The sequence below is a fragment of the Neolamprologus brichardi genome, chromosome 9 (genome assembly GCF_056152115.1).
Source record: "Neolamprologus brichardi isolate AB-2024 chromosome 9, ASM5615211v1, whole genome shotgun sequence".
In the NCBI taxonomy this organism is placed as follows: Eukaryota; Metazoa; Chordata; class Actinopteri; order Cichliformes; family Cichlidae; genus Neolamprologus; species Neolamprologus brichardi.
This window is the reverse complement of record NC_142112.1, coordinates 21,514,956-21,532,522: the sequence shown is the minus strand read 5'-3', so window position 1 is coordinate 21,532,522 and position 17,567 is coordinate 21,514,956. Positions and strand designations below refer to the sequence as shown.

Below are 17,567 nucleotides of genomic sequence, written 5' to 3'. Positions count from 1 at the left end.
ATGCAGCAGGTGGTCCGTATGCGTCCAAGCTCAGCCCTGTTTGTCCTCTGTGTGCACTTAATGTACACGTATACTTCAGAAGGAGTAAGAGAGTGTGTGTATGTGGGTGTGTTTAATGTCTAGATGTAGACCAGAGGCAGAAAGGTGATTAGTGAGCTGATGCGATTATGCTCTGTCCGTGGTATTAGTTGATTAGTAGACTTATCTGAGGATTATGGGCCTTTTGGCTTTCACTGATAGAGCTAAACAGAAAGCCAGGCTAAGATGAAAGTCGCTCTGACGTCATAATTTTCTTTTGAAAAGCTAAGGCTGGGGTGTTTTTTTTTCTCTTTTTTTTATTATCATTTAATTGTGGCCGATAAGCTTAAAAGCAAAACGCAAGTCTTCCATTCCAAACATCAACATGTTTTTACTCATATACACTAAACGGAGAAGCTTCCACCTTGGGGTCATTATTTATAAGCTCAGTCACTGTAAAGTCTCCTTTTAAACTCTTCCTCTCCAAACTCTGGTGAGCAGAGGAGCTTCTCTCTCATCCATCACCTTGGCATATCCACTGGTCCTCCCACACTTTCTCTGCATGTCGGTCCACGTTTGGAACAACCCTCCACCTTCTCCTGCTCGTGCACATTCTGCTTTGCTATTATCTCTCCACCCTTTCCATGAATAAATTGAATGCATCAGTGTGTTTGAGGACGTTTGAGGTCTCGTCAGGCGAAGAGGACAACAAGGTTGTTCTGGGGAGTGATGGGAGTTTAAGTCCTGCTGCGACATGGGATGTTTGGCATGGCGATTCGCTTAACATGGCTGTAAGACATAGATGAGGACGGCCTCGCACATTAATTGCATTGATTCCTTATTGGCAGGCCTGCACCTCCCTGGAGGTCAAAGCATCCTGTCATTGACATGTTCCAAATTTGTTCAACTGGTTTTAACAATTGATTGCTTACAGCCAGGTAACAAATTAAAGGAAAAATCAACATACAGTGTATAAGTAATTTGTTAGGTGACCCACTGATTCTCATGAGGGTCTCTGGAAGTCAGCTGGAGGAATGAACATCATTTTTCCTGAATCGCCCGTAAATGTTCAGCTGGATTAAGATCTGATAACTGTGAAGCCATAACATCTTTATGCTCATCACACCTACTGTCCACTCTCTACATAGCAGGGTATAAATGTGTTCAAGCTTAGCAGCTTCATAATGGTTTGTACTGACCCTTCTCTCTTGAACATATTTACTCTCAAGACACATTTTGGAGCGACTTTTGAAATCTGAATGAAGCTGCAAACCATAATTCAGGGATAAATAATTTAAATCTTTACCACATCCAGTGGGATATTTATGATTATTTGGAACTTTAATTTGTCATTTGTTATCTATGAAATCATTTTACCAAAAAAAAGAGTTTTTTACTAATAAAACTGGAAAAACTGAAGTGCAGGAAAAAATATTTATTAACATGTTGAGCACTTTAAAAAAAAAAAAAAAAAAGGTCACTGCACTCTTTGTTCCAGTGAATCAAATTAAAACTAGCCCGTACTTTTGTAACATATAGCAGTCGAATAGAAAAAGTGATGATAAAAAGGCCGGTTTCAGTTTAGTTTAAATTCTAGTTACTGATAAAGTGTGTTGGTAATAGCTTTTTTATGTCTGTGTTAGATCTGTGCCGTAGGCATGCCCTCTTTAAACCCCACGCTTTGACCAAATATAAACCTAGCTAGAAATGTAACCAGATGTTGCTATCGACGACAGGTATAAAAGCGGTGATACCAGTGGACACTGGTGTAGACTACATCATAGGCTCTATATATAGATTCACTGCAGAAGTGTAATTCAGGCATAAGCAGCAGCAGTGAAAGCAAACAGGTCTGTCCACTGATAAATCATCTGTTTTCCTCCATGACCTTTTGAACTTGGAATCCATAAGTAGATGGACTCAGTACTACACATGTATGTGTATACGTCAGCGTTACTGAGGTTCAGCAAATTTGAGACAATAATGCACTGAGTGATAGACCCAGAATGCGACGCATGATTTAGTAACCAAAAACAAAATCAGTGTGAAAAATCCACATTTTCTTTCCCATTGAAAGAACCATTTTAAGTGATGATGAATTAAAGGAAAATGTTTTTAGAAATTCTGTTCTTCGTTACCATAGTCGTATCAGAGAAATGGAGATGGGCACAAGAACTCCAGATTTGAGACCCCTGGAAGAAACCATGCTGGAAAAATGCCCCACAACAGGATTACAGAGCCACCAAATCCATTCATGGGGGGATCAGAACAAAACTGTCTTTGATTTGTTAACAAAATTCTTACTAAAAGAAGCCACAGCAGCGGACATGGCATCCACTACTTTGAGTAATCTGTTTTCAACCATCTATTCAACAGCTAAACACACAGCTTAGCTTGGTTGCGTCTTTATAAACAAAGGTTTGAATATGAATATGCAAAATACGGAACACGATTTATGATCCATATATATGGTCTGATTAGCATTGACCAATAGCATGTAATCAGGCTCTCGTTGAATGCAAGGAACCAACCCTGTTGTTTCCCTGAATGCAGAAGAGCAAAGCAACAGTTCAATTTTCCATAATAACATCTTGAAACCTTTGGGGGGTTTCTTGCTTTTTTTAAAGAATTATCTGCGTTCATAAACAATGGACAAGATATCTTGGCTGTGATATCTGCCGGCTACACCGGAAGCTCTGAAATGCTGGCACTCGTTCCAAGGGACTGAGTCATCAGACAATAGCCAATGGGTTCCCAGATTGCAGCTGACTCATTATGTAGTTATCACTGTTAATTAACAATATTTTTAAAAATCAGACAAAGTTAAAATTGGTGCCTAAAAATATCTTAGAAGCTCAAAACAGTCTGTCTTTCAGTACACAGACAGATTTAAACACCCTCAGTAGACATGGCTGCAGGTTGTGAGTTTTTCTTTTTCTTTTTTTTTTAATAATTATGCTATTAGCTCCCAGAATAATAATTTGGATCCTAATATAGGTAGGAAGTCAGATTCTTGGACCATGATACAGCTGGCTGTGTCTGCTTCCTGGCTGTATCACTCTGTGCATGATGAATATCCAATCAGCACAGTCAATTTGCTGAGTCATGCTCGGGCTGCTTTCAAATACCCTGCGGGTCCGGTGGAATAATTAAGGAACACAGTCCCCCCCACCCCACCCCACCGCTGAGGTTTATTCACCTATTTGTTTATTTCTTTGTGTCAGTAAATGTGTGGACTTGGCAGTAAAAGTAGTGTCACTCTTTTATTCAAATATATTTAACATCTGCTTTTTACTGAGCTGGAATTGTCTCAAAAACACGTCCCAAAAGCCTTGTTTGCTGTAACTGACAAAGATAATGGTAAAATGCATCTTGTTTAAAAGAAAAGAGAGCTTTTCATCCATTTTCAGCTCAATCCAGCCCCATCAAAGCATTCAGCTTTTTTAAATATGACCTTAGATTGGTGTTTTCATCTTCACAAGATACGTCATACTGAGACAGGTTATGGTTTATACCGCTGGTTTACTCTCTTTACTCTAATGTTATTCACTCTTTTGGATTTCGGTGAAACTGCCGTGTCCTCAGAGTTTGCTGATGCAGAGGAAGTGCACTTTAAAGTTTTCGAGGCGCCACGCCTGTCGGAAATGGTTCAATTACCAACCCTAATACTGGGAAGGAAAGGGACGGGGATGCTTGTGTTTTTTCGTATACCCATTTTTGTGTGCATGCGCATGTTTCGCATGCACGCCGTCTTTCTCTCTCTCACTCCTGCATTTTATTGTGCTCTGTAGTTTAGTGATGCGAGGGGATTTTTTTTCCGAGAGGTAGCAAGTATCAAAGGGACAAGACGATAACCCCGTCTTATCTGCGACGGGCAACATGAAGTATTGTAGATGTATAGTAAATGCAAAAACTGAACCCCATGAAAAACTTATTGCAGGTAAAAGTTAGTTTCTTTCTTCTTGGTGGACGTCACCGCACATTATATGAATCAAAGCTTAAGTTAGCGACCTAGTCTCTAGGCTGGATCAGATTGATATTTTATCACTTACAGCCTGTCGTTACCCCAGCGGCTTTTTACTGCCCAGGAGACGCAGCCGTGCATGTTTGTGGTATGTTCAACCCGGGTTTCTCTGGTTACAGCTGTTTCTAGGATGCCATCTGCGTTGTTGCACTTTGAGGAAAGAAGGTGGAGAAAGGTGCATGCGTGTGTCCACACACACACATACACACATGTGAATAGCTGCCTCTGTATCCGGCTCTGCTATTCTGTCAGTGTGTGAGAGGGCCCTCCCCTGCCTGTACTGTCTGCTCTGGCCCAGCAGCTGCCACCCCAGGCCAGATAGAATGACATGACCTTCCCTGGTAATGAAAAGGCACTGACAAATCACTGTCTGCTTCTCACAGGGATAGACGAAGAGAGGAGATGCTGACACCATCATCGCTCTCAGTGCTTTTTATTATTATTATTTTATTTATTTATCTTGTAAGAGTGTCTGCTTTACGAAAGCATGGCTCTCGTCAGGGGTCTGGCACCGCACAACAAACACCACTGTTTACCACTGAGGAGATGATGAGATCCACTTTGCCCTCTCTGTCTGCTCTGGGCTCCCTGCCGCCCCCCACCTTTTTTTTTCTCACCCAGTCTAAATTGGCCTTGGTTGAGGAGAAGGATTGTCTTGGCAAAGATGTGAAAAGGATATGCCTGGTTGCGCACCAGTCGTTGCAGCAATCTATTAAGTACAACGCTGAGGAAAGACAAAGTGCACCCCCCTCCACCCCCTTATTTTAAAACTTGCAGTGGGTTTTTTCCCCCTTTTCCTACAGCACGGACACTGTTACATTTAAATCCTTAAGCTAGAGCCTTATGCCATTCTTTTCCTTCATTTCAGGGAGTGGTGGAAAGGAAAGACTAGCAGACAGAGGTGTGTATGTATGACTCACCTGTTATGGCTGATGCTGTGTTGGTCTCATCCTCACACCCACACAGGCCCCTCTGTGCTTCCTCCTGCAAGCTGTTCCTTGAACTCGCACAGGAAAAATGCCTTTTCTGTGTTTTCCCTTCTCCGCATCTTTCTTTAACTTGTGCATCTTTTCTTTTTTACATGCCTCCATTTTTTAAAACAAGACTTCTGTCTCTGTGGTACTGATGTACGCTCACAATTGACATTGATTGCCAGGTTGACTGGGTCATGTTTTATATTCCGCGTTGTGGTGAAGTGGCAGCGTGTCTGATCCCAGTTCCCTTTGGGTGCCATGATATCTGGTGCTGCTGGCTGTGCGCGTGGGTTCTGGTATGTGTGTGATCTCTGTATAACAAATGGTTTGCACAGCTTAAAGTCATATCTGCTAAGAAGCATTTCAGCACCAATAACAGTTGTAAGAATCACGACTTTATCCATGCCCCTTGGGAATATTAAAAAAAAATCAAATTTTAATTTGTTAATCAAATTTCAATTAGCCTGCATAGGTGAATCTGAAATGCCTGAAAAATATTGACATTAGCAACTTCTCCCAGCTGGCTATGTTAGCTGGCCCCGTGTATGCTGTAGGTTAGAGTTGATTACAGCGTTGTGTTAGGTTTCGCACCTCCTGCAATATTGATCATTGGCCACTTCCTCCTTGTTTGGTGCATGATCAGCAGCTTGCCAGCCACTTTATCCCCAACCTACCTCCGTGTGCACGTCTCCAAACCGCATTCTAATATATTATTAATGGTCCCGCGGTTGCACAGGAACAGCCCTCCACCCACAAGTATCCATTACTCACTTTCAGTGCATTTTACCAATACAAACTGCACAACAAATTGGGCCAGTTAATTTAAATTAAGGTGGAGAGGGAAATGGCAGGGGACAGAGAGAGACGACAGCAGTCGAGGAGGATGAGAGGGCCGAATGAAGTTGTTTATCTGAGATGAAAGGTTGCTTTTATGTCACATCTGTTACTATTATACAGCTTAGGGTTTATAGATTTTGTATATCTGAAAAGGACCTTCACCTTCATCAAAGGGCTTTAAAAGATTGTTTTAGCAAAATTGCGAAGCGTCGTTCTTTAATCTCCATAAAGATATTTCCATGGACAGTAGCTAAGCAACAGTTGCACCATGACTATATAGTTTAAGAAACAATACTGTGTTGCAGTGGAGTTCCAGATAAATGAAGCAGATCGGCTAATTTTACTCCTCTTAACAAAAAAGAAGAAATAGAGAGAAAAAAAAAGTGCTCACTTGAAGCTTTTCTTTCTCCCTCTCAAAGGAACGGGCCTGATGATGACTTTCATCCCGAGAGCACAGACGTTCCCCAGCTTTCTGTCTGATGAGCCTGAACAGGAGGAGAGCCAGCACCAGCGAGAGGCGCCGTCGCCCTCTAGTGGCTGTGAATCTAGTTGCAGCCTGAGACCCCTTCAATGACAGAGAATTGCTCCATCGACACTGGACTGAACACTTCACCCACTGCTTTAGAGAGGATGTAGAAATATGTATAGCAACATGTGTAATATATCATTTTATGGTGATAATTTACAGACAGTAGTGTCAACTGTAGAGCGATCGGTACGCGAAAAAAGGATCTCGAGGAGGATTGTATCTATTTTTTTTGTGCGACGTGCGACAGCCGAAGTAGCTTCAAAGATTGTACCAAAAGGAAGAAAAAAATCCTTTAACTGTCGTTTTCAAGTGTTTTATGTTGTCATTATCCTTTTAAAGCCAGCATGATTCTCCCCATCCCTGTTTTAAAGCACTACATCATACCTTCCAAAACCTAAAAGCTACTAACACACCACGGCCCGCTGTAAACCAGTGTCAACTTTTATTACAAAACTCCTGAAATGCCATCAGGCTCGCTCCATTGATGTGCAGCCTCGGCAACCAATTCATGAGAAATTCCACCAGTTTTGACTCAAAATACTCCCACACTCGCTGCTTTCACCTTTTTTTTTTTCTTCTCAAGAATGTGAAACTGATCAATGCCTTACACAAAAAACGCTCGATGCTGACGCCAGTGATGGATCAGCTAAAGTCCTGAATGAATACAACTGGCAAAGGGAAATAGTCATTCAGATATGTGCTTGAAGGATGTAGTAATGGACCGTCGTGTCAGAAATGATCCAATGTAACCTTCGCACAGCATCTGCTTTAAAACTGCCAACCTTACCTTTTCACCAGAGCAATTTGATTTTAATAGCCACCAAGCACGTCGTCGTCCGGTTCCTCTGAGGACTAGTTCATTTGCAAAAAGGTGTAAAGAGAGCGACCTGCGGGAGTAAGCTACACAGAGCAGAGGTGATATTGGCATTTTGGGTCCAGGATGTGCTCTGTGGCAATTAAACATCATAACTACTTTTCATTCAACTTAATAACACAGTTTAATTTTGGGGAAAATAGATTAAAATCAGTGCATTTCTTTGAGAACATATACTTTGTTAAAAAGTTACTCTACTGCCTGGCACTCCCATTTCACAAGCTCAGAAATCAATCTTCCAACTTCAGTATATTTGTCCACTGATATGGGGGGAAAAAAAAGTATAAAATCACTTTACCTGAAGTGGTTAGTGCTGATAAGCACCTACTCTAGTTTTCCTAAGGGTTACTAACCTGATACTATGTTACAGAATAAATGGTAGCCAAGAAAAGACACAATATGCGAAACTCCAAAGCTTATAAAAGTCTACTGTTTGAAGTTGAGACAACGTGATACCAACATTTTTATAGTTAACTAAAAGTAGATGTGAAAACCAAAACAAAGTTAGCTAAAATAATGATAAAAACTAGACTTTTGAAAAGAATTAAAGTAGTAGCTGAAATGATTTTGTGAACTCATAGTTTTACTATTTGTTAGTTCAGTAAAAGGTTTGATGGATATGTTTATTGAGACTTTGAATGGCTACATGATGGTGAACAGCTGCCTTCAAAAAATGGGGTTTTATTGTTATACGTATGTTGATTTTTCTTAAATCTTGCCTTTCACATATTCCCGACACACACTGGTAATTAAAAAGACTAAAGGTCATAACGAAACAAATGTACCCTAAACTACAGTGAAACATTCTCAGACAATAAAAACTGAACTGAAACTGAGCTGAAACAAGCAAACCCACTCTTAGCTCTATGAAGGAAACTGATTTTGTGTATCAGCACGTTATTTCTTTTTTCATGGGTTTTTTTTTTTGGTACAGAGGAAATGAAACAATGTAACAAGTTTGAAACAGTGAGGCTAATGTTTTTTGTTTCCAGGCTTTGGCTGATGGCTTTGGAAACAGATCTACTCTTTTAAAGAAGACAAAAACAAAAAAACACCCACACAGTTTCAAACCCAGCAGCCTAACAACTAACTACCCCTGCTAGTTCCCTGCAGCCCCCTTTTTCCATCCGCTTCCATTCCTCTCTGTAGCATGACGGAAACACTGCTGTGATTATGGTTTCTGCATCGTCCTCCTTGAGTAAGAAGTGCCTTCCGACACACAGACCGTGGATTGTGAGATCTAACCAAAGCAACGTCTTTGGGTTTTGAGTTTACCATCGCTGACCGGACAGTTTACTTGGAATCTTCAAAACCGCTTTGCCACATTTCCTTTTTTCCCGGCTGTGAAATGCCATGTAACAGCATCAATACCGAGTGTAACCTGTTAGCCCTGGGTGGCAATCACTAGACCCAACTTCATCTCTAAATATTTGTGGTGACGTTTTTCATGCATCAAAATTTTGACTTTTTTTTTTTCTTGTTCGTTCTCCAATACTGAAATTACAGCATTTTGTGGGTTAATCACAAAAGTTTCCAATGACAATCAGTTTTAGGCAACATAGGAGTCTCTCAGTGTCAAATGTAATCATTGTTAAAGGTGGGTTGTGTTTTTGTTGTTTGTTTTTTTGTTTTTTGGCACTGATGCTCTTTTGTCTTGGTTTTACATTTGAACAGTTTCTAAAGTACAAGCGCTTATTTTGTGTTTCGCAGTCGTCACTTTATTTTGTGCAAAATATTATATTAAAAAAAGAAAAAACGCATCATGTAATTAATTTTATTAATTTAAGCCACAGATGATTGTTAGCCGGCATCGCAGAGTCCACTGATACAGTTGCTGGCCACATTTAACTAAGCTGTTGTATAACTGAGTTGAGTCTTAGCTCCAGTATAGTAGTTCCATTGCACTGGCAGCTGTACTGAGAGGACTGGAGAAACTTCTAGTTGATTGTGTTTGTCATTTGCCGTTTTATTTTCGTTCACTGTAGCTATTCACTTGTTTGTAGAAGTGTCACGAAGAGTTGTTATCATTACTATATGATTGTGTTTGTGTCTGCCATGTTTTGTTCTCATAGATTATAATAGCACTTTTAATACATGAGTGTAGGCCTACAGTTTTCACTAAATGTACATATGTAATGTTTTTGATGATTAAAAAAAAAGGTAATAAATTCAATGTTCTGCCATGTATCAGCTTTTTTTTTGCCCTTTATGCCATCAGGATTCTCATTAGGTACATTTAGCATTCTTTTACTTTTCATTCTTTACGCTTTAGTTAAGCTTTAGGGGAAAACAATATTGTAATGGGGAAAGTTTTGCAATAACACACAAGAGGAGTACAGTCATGTGAAAAAGAAAGCACACCCTCTTTCAGTTCTAAGGTTTTACGTAGGAGGGATTAAAAAAAATCAGGTGGTACATAACAGGTCTTAAATTCGGGTAAATCCAACCTCAGATGAATCAGAAGGCACTGCATGTTACCCTGGCATATGTGTTGTTATTCATTCGATCATGGCTGAGCCAAATTCAGAAGCAGCGTGCGGAAAAATAAAATAAGTACAAGCTTACTGCTTCCACAGGAATTATGAGGTTCAGTAACGGTGATCATCGGGAACTGCGAACCTCTATGAAACCTGATGTTTTACTATTTAGCCAAGGACGAAAGACGTTAGTAATTTTCTTAGGGTTATACTTCCAGACAATTTAAAGTCCATGATTCTGCAGCGAGAAAGATGATTCACAACAGGACTGCATGTCCCAGCAAATTCACCCCGAGGTCAGGCTGTGCAGCGCTCACTGACACTGCACCCAAGAGCTACCTCTCAGACTCTACAGACCTCAGTTTATACATTAAATGTTAAAGTTCATTTCAACAAGACGGATGTGTGGCTTGTTTAGAAGGGATGCCAGAAGAAAGCCTCTCCTGTTTAAAAGGAGCATGGCAGCACAGCAAGCTTGGATCTAAACAAGCCGAAGGACTGTGGACAGATGAGACCAGCATATCAGCACACCTCATACCAGCTGTCAGACGCAGTGGACGGCTGATGGTTTAAGCTTGTTTTGAGTCAACCATGAACTCTTCTGTATACCAAAGAGTGTAGAGTCAAATGTGAGGCCATCTGTCTGACAGTTGGACAAACTAGGTCAATGGACAATGATCCCAACTACAGCAGCAAATCTACAACACAATGGTGGAAAAAGTAACAAATCAACATGTTGCAAAGGCCGAGTCAAAGTCCTCAACCTGGTTGAAATGCTGTTTTGGGACCTTAAACTAGCCGTCCATAAACAAATGCCTTCTTTATAATGAAGAGTGAAAATTCCCCCACAGTGAGAGATGAACAAAAACAGTGTTTTCACACTTTCTGCAGTTTCGTTCAGTTGAAAAACACGAGCCCCTTACTCTACTTTTTAACATTGTTTCTGTGCATGCCATGCTAAAAGCCAGAAAGCGCCTCTTCAGATCATTAGTGGCTTTGCGGGTGGTGGTTAACACACTCTTCTTTGACTTACGCTTTCAAGCTGAGGTTTCAGATAGAAGCAAACACCTCATTCTTTGCATCTGTCATTTTGGTTCACAAACAGATGTACGGCACACTTCTTATCTTGGCTGTTTCATCATGGTTTGACAGATCGTTTTGTGTTTCTTTTTCAGAGAGCCAACACTAAAAAGTAAGCAAAGGGTTAGACACCGAAGAATATAATACTAATTTTATTTAGAACGTAACCTAAATTTGACAGATTACAATGAAAGTGTCACCAACGGGAAAGAAAAATCCACCTGCAGTAAATTATATATAGGCGTTCAAATTTGCAGACATCTCACAAATTGTCTGATGAAATTGAACAGACTCTGCAGTCATTCGCCGCTTTGCAAAATGCTGGATTTTTATGCGGGCTGCTTTCCTTTTTAGATCATCACGGCTCATCTTTTGCCCACGTGTCACCTGGTACCTCTTTGTGGGTTACAGGAAAGGATTTGCTTTCTTAGAAACGACTACAGTCATCGATGATTCTGTCCAATTAGTCTACAAACTCAACTACACCTAACACAGGAAAACAAAAGGAAGCAGAGGCAGTGACACAGTTTTATTCGTACCACATGAAATCGTTTACAGTCACACACATCAGTTTCAGTATGGTTGGTCACGCTCGCGTCATCTTTAGTGCCATCCCAGAATGTACAGCTGCAGATTCTTGAATTGGAAGCGAATTGAAAGCAAAAAACAAACTGATTATATTGTCCCTTTATGCTCCACATTTGTCTTGTTCTTAGCGGAATAGCCCGCATATCCATTACTGCCTCTGCCACTGCCTCCATTTCTATGGAGATAAATGAATTAGATTACACAAACAGCACACGGCTTAACAGTACTACAGCACCATAAACCCTAAATATTGATTTACGAAAGCAAGCTCGGAAAAACTCTGGAAACAAAACAATAAATACAGCTTGGAAAACTTTTGACAGCTTATCATAAAATCATTTTTACAACAGGAGAACAACGACAGGAACAAACACTCATCAATAAACAGCAGGCACACAAAGTCTGAGCAGCTACAAAGTAAGCACAGGATTAGCTAATTAGAGCTTAGCTCCTGCGCGAAGAGTGTGATGTAACTAGAATGCAGCCATCCCAGACACAGAGCCCGTTGGGGTAAGTAACGGTCTCAAGTGATGGTACAGTGCTGAGTGACTGCTTTTCTCTTCCGTTAGATGATTAGACACCATTGTCAATCCCTGAATGGAAACCAGGAGGGATGAAAGTAAAAAGGAGGGCAATTACAAAGGCTTTTGTCAGTCGTTTTACTCGGGGGTTAGAGAAGTGAAAAGAATGATTACACAGCCCTTTGTCTTGTCTTCTGCGTGATTGTTACTGTCAAATACTGTTATGGCCAAAACAAATATTTCTTCAACAGTAATTAGGCAGTACATACTACATTTAATTAGAGCGAGCAAGGCTGGACCCAAACAGCCCCTGTCAGCGTTCTGACTCGCAGATAAGCACCAACTTGTTAGCTCATTTGAAAACAAGGTGTGAATGCTAATCAGTGTCAGCGTGATCCACGCATATACAAGCGTGATCCACAAGATATCAAATAAATTATTTGTTCATGTGAACACAGGTGGATTTCTTCTTTTTTCTCAGATAAACTTTGATGCGCTTTGTTTGTGAAAGGCTGGAAGGCGCACGCACACAAAGCTGTGACAGATCGACATCATCCAGTACCTCGCGTTCGTGCGTGTGTTTATTTATTACACTGTCGTTGGTGCGATGTGGTTTTCATGGATCGGACAGTCTGTACGTTGGCATAAACGGGACAGTTTCTGATCTGTCTGGACTTCTTTATCCTGGGACACATGGGGATGTTCTCATAGAAGTTTGGCTGTGAGGACGTGAGGAAGTGAATGTTAATGCTTTTTAAGCCATTACACCAAAACAGGCAGTAGAGGTGAAGCAGCTTGGCAAAATGTAGTTACTTTTTCCACCAATATGGGCTGACGCTAATAAATAACGCATTCATATTGTATCAAAATTGTGTAAAAAGATCAGCTAATTATTAAAGAGCTTGTGTATTTATTTACATCAAATAATCAAACTCAGGACATGGATACTGTAATAACATTTTAACAAGCTGCTTGTCTTCAAAAACACTTTCAGTTAACATTGAAGTTAATTAGCATTAGTTAAATGAGTGGGCGGTGCCATTAACTGAGATTAGCTGTAAAGGGTGATGGTTTTGTAATTAAGTGCAAGTCTGATGAGAAGGTACGGGAGTGCCTTAAAGGTATCGAGAGTAAAGAGGAGAGTAGATAAAATGAACGTGGCGATGCCTACCTGTCTCTGGGATGGGTGCAGTTTGACTCTGTACTCCTTTCTCTTGTTCCTCTTTCTGCAGGGTTTTCAGACAAAAAGAAGGATTTTCATTACTGTCCAAAACAACCCCAAACTTAACTGAAGATTTCCAAGATAGTAATGATATTTTCTTATAAACACATTTCTTCAAGGAGCACAGGTTTAAACAATTAAAGGGTGACATTTGTTAGGCATGTATGGAGCTTGAGATGGAAGCATGCTCCCTGCTAAACATCAGTGTGTCAGCGTTATCACACTATGAGCTGAACCATCGGTGTTCCCTCCGTACTTATCTGTGTTTATTGACAGAGCACCCCTTACTTTAGTTTGCTGATATCTTACCTGTGCCTCATTACTGCTATGATGATGGCAATAAGTAGACAGAGTCCAGCAGCTCCAACCCCGATGTAAATGTACATCATGTATAACGACAGGCTGAACCAACCTGGTTATGTGTAGGAGCGAGAAAAACAGACGAAACAAAAATCAAACAGGGAACAAAACAGTGTGGAAATTAGTTTTCTGAATAATTCTATGTCATACAGCAGTGTCTGATTAGTGTTTTCAATTTGTTCCATGACACACATATGGTGCAACCAGATACGCAGTGACAAAGCTCGGACCTTTAGCCACAAACCTCTGTGGTTTCAGCGCACTGAGTAGCTGTGAATGTGCGAGTGACATCACATGCTTTGTTTTCTTTAATTTCATTATCATCACTGGCCTTATTTACTTCCATCCACTTCTTAATGTCAATTCACAACAAATTTAAACAATCACAGACACACACACAGCAGCATGTCTTCAACTTCATGATGCCTGCTTCGTACCTGAAGCCACAGTGGTGAGCTGCACGGTGGTAGTTTGCTGTCCTGCATCGGTGTTAAAAGTACAGCGGTAGAAACCGTTGTCTTCCTGTGTCACGTCAGTCAAGTGCAGACTCATATCCAGGCTGTCCTCGCAGCTGACCCGGCCCCTGTCGCTGTAGTCCTCCGCCACCAGGCCTTCCTCCACCTTCTTGCACACTCCAACAATGATCCACGACTGGCCGTGCAGCATCCTCTCCAATATGACCTGGTTAACGGTGCCATTATGCTGATAGTTACATCTGATGGTCAGGTTGCTGTTCTGCTCTACTAGCAGCTCTTCGTTTGAAACTGCCTCCTGTGTGGGAGTGGGCTCTGTGGGGTCTTCCTCCGGTGGCTCATCTGTAAGCGAAAGAAAGAAATCTAAAAATATGTGACGGAAACTACAGTATGGCACCTTTCTAGGTTTCATATTTCACCATTTTTTAATCACTAAGCGGGGGAGGTGGGAATGATACTAGACAGCTCAGAACATACGCTCCAACGCTTTCTGCCATATTTACCTAAATCCTCCACCTGAATGTGCTGGGTCCAGGGTCCCCGAGGGAAGGTCTGAACAGAGCACTCGTAAAGCCCGATATCCTGATGGGTAACGTTCTTTATGGAAATACTGCCATCCATGGGACCATTCTTCAGGAACTCCACTCTCCCATCGAAACGATGTGATAAAACCACTCCAAAATCAGGGTGGAAAACAGCCACTGGATTTTTTTCTGACTTTTTTGTCCAAGACACCATGCTGAGGTTGCCATCCCAGGGGCACAAGCAATGCAGAACCATCCCCTCCTCCAGCCTAACTGTAGCAGGCACTCTCTGCTGGACAGCAACTGGACAAAGGCATTGTTTTTTCTGTTGTTAACATATGAGTCATGACACAAAACAGATAACAAAATAGCCATAAAGCTACAAAATTACACATTTTTAAGAAAGAAGGAATAAATCTAACGTTCATACAGTTTATTCTACTATAATAGTTTTCCTTTACTGACAGAGAACCTCTATCGGGTTTACACATACACAATGAGAGCCCTCTACTTGAAGAGTACCAGAGCAATTCACAACTCTGAGATCATCCCTCGGCCAATGGTAATTAGGCTAATTTAAGCCAGAACACATAAAAACAGCTGACAATAGCTGGTGATCAAGCCTCCAAGTTTTTCAAAGCCTTTTATCTGAGCTGAATGACAATTTGTCTTAAATCCAGTGAAGCCCTTGGGAGAGCCAAGTCTGGAATAATAATGTCTAGAAAGACTTATGATTACAGGCTTATCGACTTTAAATAAGAATGAAAAGTTACATTTTGTTTGTTTTTTAATGATTTAGATATCAGAAAATGATTTTGTTAGATTACTTTTAAACAGCCTTAAAGCCAAAAGTTTTAAAATTGTTAGTAAAAGTATTTGTTACAGCACTTTTTCCAATTAAAAAACAAACACTGCAAATTCAAAGAAATATATTTGAATTAAAAAATAAAGCCCATACCTTTAAGAAAAGGGAGAAAGACAAGTACCACGAAGTACCAGCAGTCCTTTTGTACAGCTTCCATCTTGCCCCACAGAGGGAGAATGAAAGCTGCATTGATGAGACGAGTGGAGGCACCCAGGCTACACTTCCTGCTAGCGTTGTCGCTACAGAGAAGCACTTGAGCTACTGGGGCGCACTTCATGATAGCCCACTGTTTACTCCTTCCACACAGAGGAGCACTTTATCACCAGGACTGGGATTGGATGACAAACTTGTGACATAATACTGCTTGGTGGCTTTTATGATGAAGTTTTTCTAGAGCAATATCTAAGTATAATTTAAAAATCAAAATCCATAATAACATATTACAAATTTGAAACTGAAAGAGGAACACATGTCCTGCCTCAGTTTCCCGTGAACACCAACGATTTCTTCCCTGTGTTTCTTGAATACTTGTGAGTGATTTTCACCAGTAAGCCAAACGTGGCACAGTGTGGAAAAGCACCTTACCACCACTGCCACCACCACAAACAGTGAACTGAAAACACCAGTGGTCTCAAAATGAAAATGTATCAACTGGAATCAGACCAAACACGACAAGCTAAGATTATTTTAATATAATTCACATTTTACAGATGGAAACGTGGTACAAAAATCCATAAAAAACAAACAAACACTGTTCAAGTATTTAGCAGCTGAGCAATGTTTTCAAGGCACTCCAGTAGGTAGGTGTTCATGTGTTCCTGGTTGCTGTCTGCATCTGCATTTTACAAATAAATAAATAATAAGTAAGCACAAACTGTGGAATGTGGAAAACCTTCAAATGTACAAATTCCGTACAGAGACAGACGCTGATACGAAACAAAATTCATGCCTACCCTTCTTTGCGATGGTATGAGCCTTCTCAATTCTCAATCTAACAGAAGGACACTTCAAAGCAGTCTTGGCCTTTGAGAGAAAATGAGGAACAGATTATAAAGAGGATAGTAGTTTGTTTTTTTCATAATCAGGAGACTAAAAAACATTGATCATCTTGGATAAAAGTGAGAGAACGGTGAGGCAAATCTCTCTTACAGGCAGACAATCAAGCAGGCAGAGGATTTCATTTGCCACGGATCAACCATAAACTCAAATACAAGCCATAAAAGCACTAAAATAAAAGTTTTAGTACTAGGATGTGTGTGTGTCTGTACCCTCTGATTGTTATGGAGCAATGCCCAAATTGCAGAAGCTCCCATACAGCGGGTCTCCATCACTTTACTTTCGAGGCAGGATAGCAGCACCTTCATGGCTTTGTCTGAAAGAAATAAAGACGCGCAGATCGTTATGGGGGATTCGCAACTCAATAAGACTCGAAAATGACTCTTTTTGGACACATGCTCGATGCAGGAAGTCTCTTCAGTGCCATAAAATTGAAGAAAAGACCTCAATGAGCTCCAGCTAAAAGAGAGCCCAGAAAAACACAGCTGTAAGCAACACGCTATAAAATGGAGAAAAAAAACAACAACCTTGTTCTACAATGGAAAATTCGCTCCACTCACACGCATCTCCAGGTGTGCAACAGCTGGAACTTATTCTATATGACATCCGTACCAGCAAAGGAGATCCACCAAAAGATAAGAGGTGGTGGACGTTTGAATCAGTATATAAACAAAGACTTTGATTCACTGTATAGGACTCTAATGAAGTCACTGTGGGGGGTTAAAAAGAAATAAATAATAATACAAATAGTTATGACATACATAAACAATTACTATGTTTGATAAAGTGCTCATCATTTTTACCCGATTCAACTACCAACGCTGTGGAAAGTCCCAAACCGACAGAGGTTTCAGATACCTGGGGAAAAACTGTTTTCTTAATGTAAACAGATTAATCACGAAGTCAAGAAAAGTTCAGGATAACTGTTTTCTAAAGTTTTACAGGGTAATGAACATGAAGCTGATCAAGTGTTTACAATGAGCGCAATCGTGCCATCTGATTTTTCCACCCGGCACATCTGGACTGATCTAATGTGGGAACTCTGAACAGAGCTATGGAAATGGTACTCTAAGCTTTTTAAGGTTGGTCTGCTTATTTTCCAACTGACTTTGAATCAAGATTCCAAAAAGACAACGGAGCTCAAA

The 17,567-nt window shown here is 40.6% G+C and overlaps 3 protein-coding genes across 5 annotated transcripts in view; 1 reads left to right on the top strand and 2 right to left on the bottom strand.

Moving 5' to 3' along the window:
• Positions 1-9,435, top strand: part of dok6 (docking protein 6) — a 54,517-nt gene extending 45,082 nt beyond the window's left edge. Inside the window, exon 9 of the mRNA XM_006794621.3 lies at positions 6,273-9,435. Within this exon, the coding sequence (XP_006794684.3) occupies positions 6,273-6,427 (155 nt within the window). The 3' untranslated portion in view covers positions 6,428-9,435. The remainder of the gene's footprint in view (positions 1-6,272) is intronic.
• Positions 9,436-11,323: 1,888 nt separating this feature from the next.
• cd226 (CD226 molecule) lies at positions 11,324-15,789 on the bottom strand. Of its 2 annotated transcripts, none has more exons than XM_006794622.2 (6): positions 15,460-15,789; positions 14,481-14,804; positions 13,942-14,319; positions 13,454-13,556; positions 13,094-13,148; positions 11,324-12,641 (listed from the first exon to the last, which is right to left on the bottom strand). In XM_006794622.2, the coding sequence occupies exons 1-6, from the start codon at positions 15,641-15,643 to the stop codon at positions 12,504-12,506; spliced, it is 1,182 nt and encodes a 393-aa protein (XP_006794685.2). In that variant the 5' UTR covers positions 15,644-15,789; the 3' UTR covers positions 11,324-12,503. The 2 variants fall into 2 exon arrangements, with proteins under 2 accessions (XP_006794685.2, XP_006794686.2); XM_006794623.2 differs by having other exon boundaries at positions 11,324-11,576.
• Positions 15,790-16,037: 248 nt separating this feature from the next.
• The window catches only part of rttn (rotatin), a 33,839-nt gene continuing 32,309 nt past the window's right edge, over positions 16,038-17,567 (bottom strand). For both annotated transcript variants that reach the window (XM_087846109.1, XM_087846110.1), the window contains exons 47-49: positions 16,635-16,738; positions 16,320-16,389; positions 16,038-16,201 (exon numbers count right to left, since the gene is read on the bottom strand). In XM_087846109.1, coding sequence (XP_087702235.1) covers positions 16,122-16,201; positions 16,320-16,389; positions 16,635-16,738 — 254 coding nt within the window. In that variant the 3' untranslated portion in view covers positions 16,038-16,121. The remainder of the gene's footprint in view (positions 16,202-16,319; positions 16,390-16,634; positions 16,739-17,567) is intronic.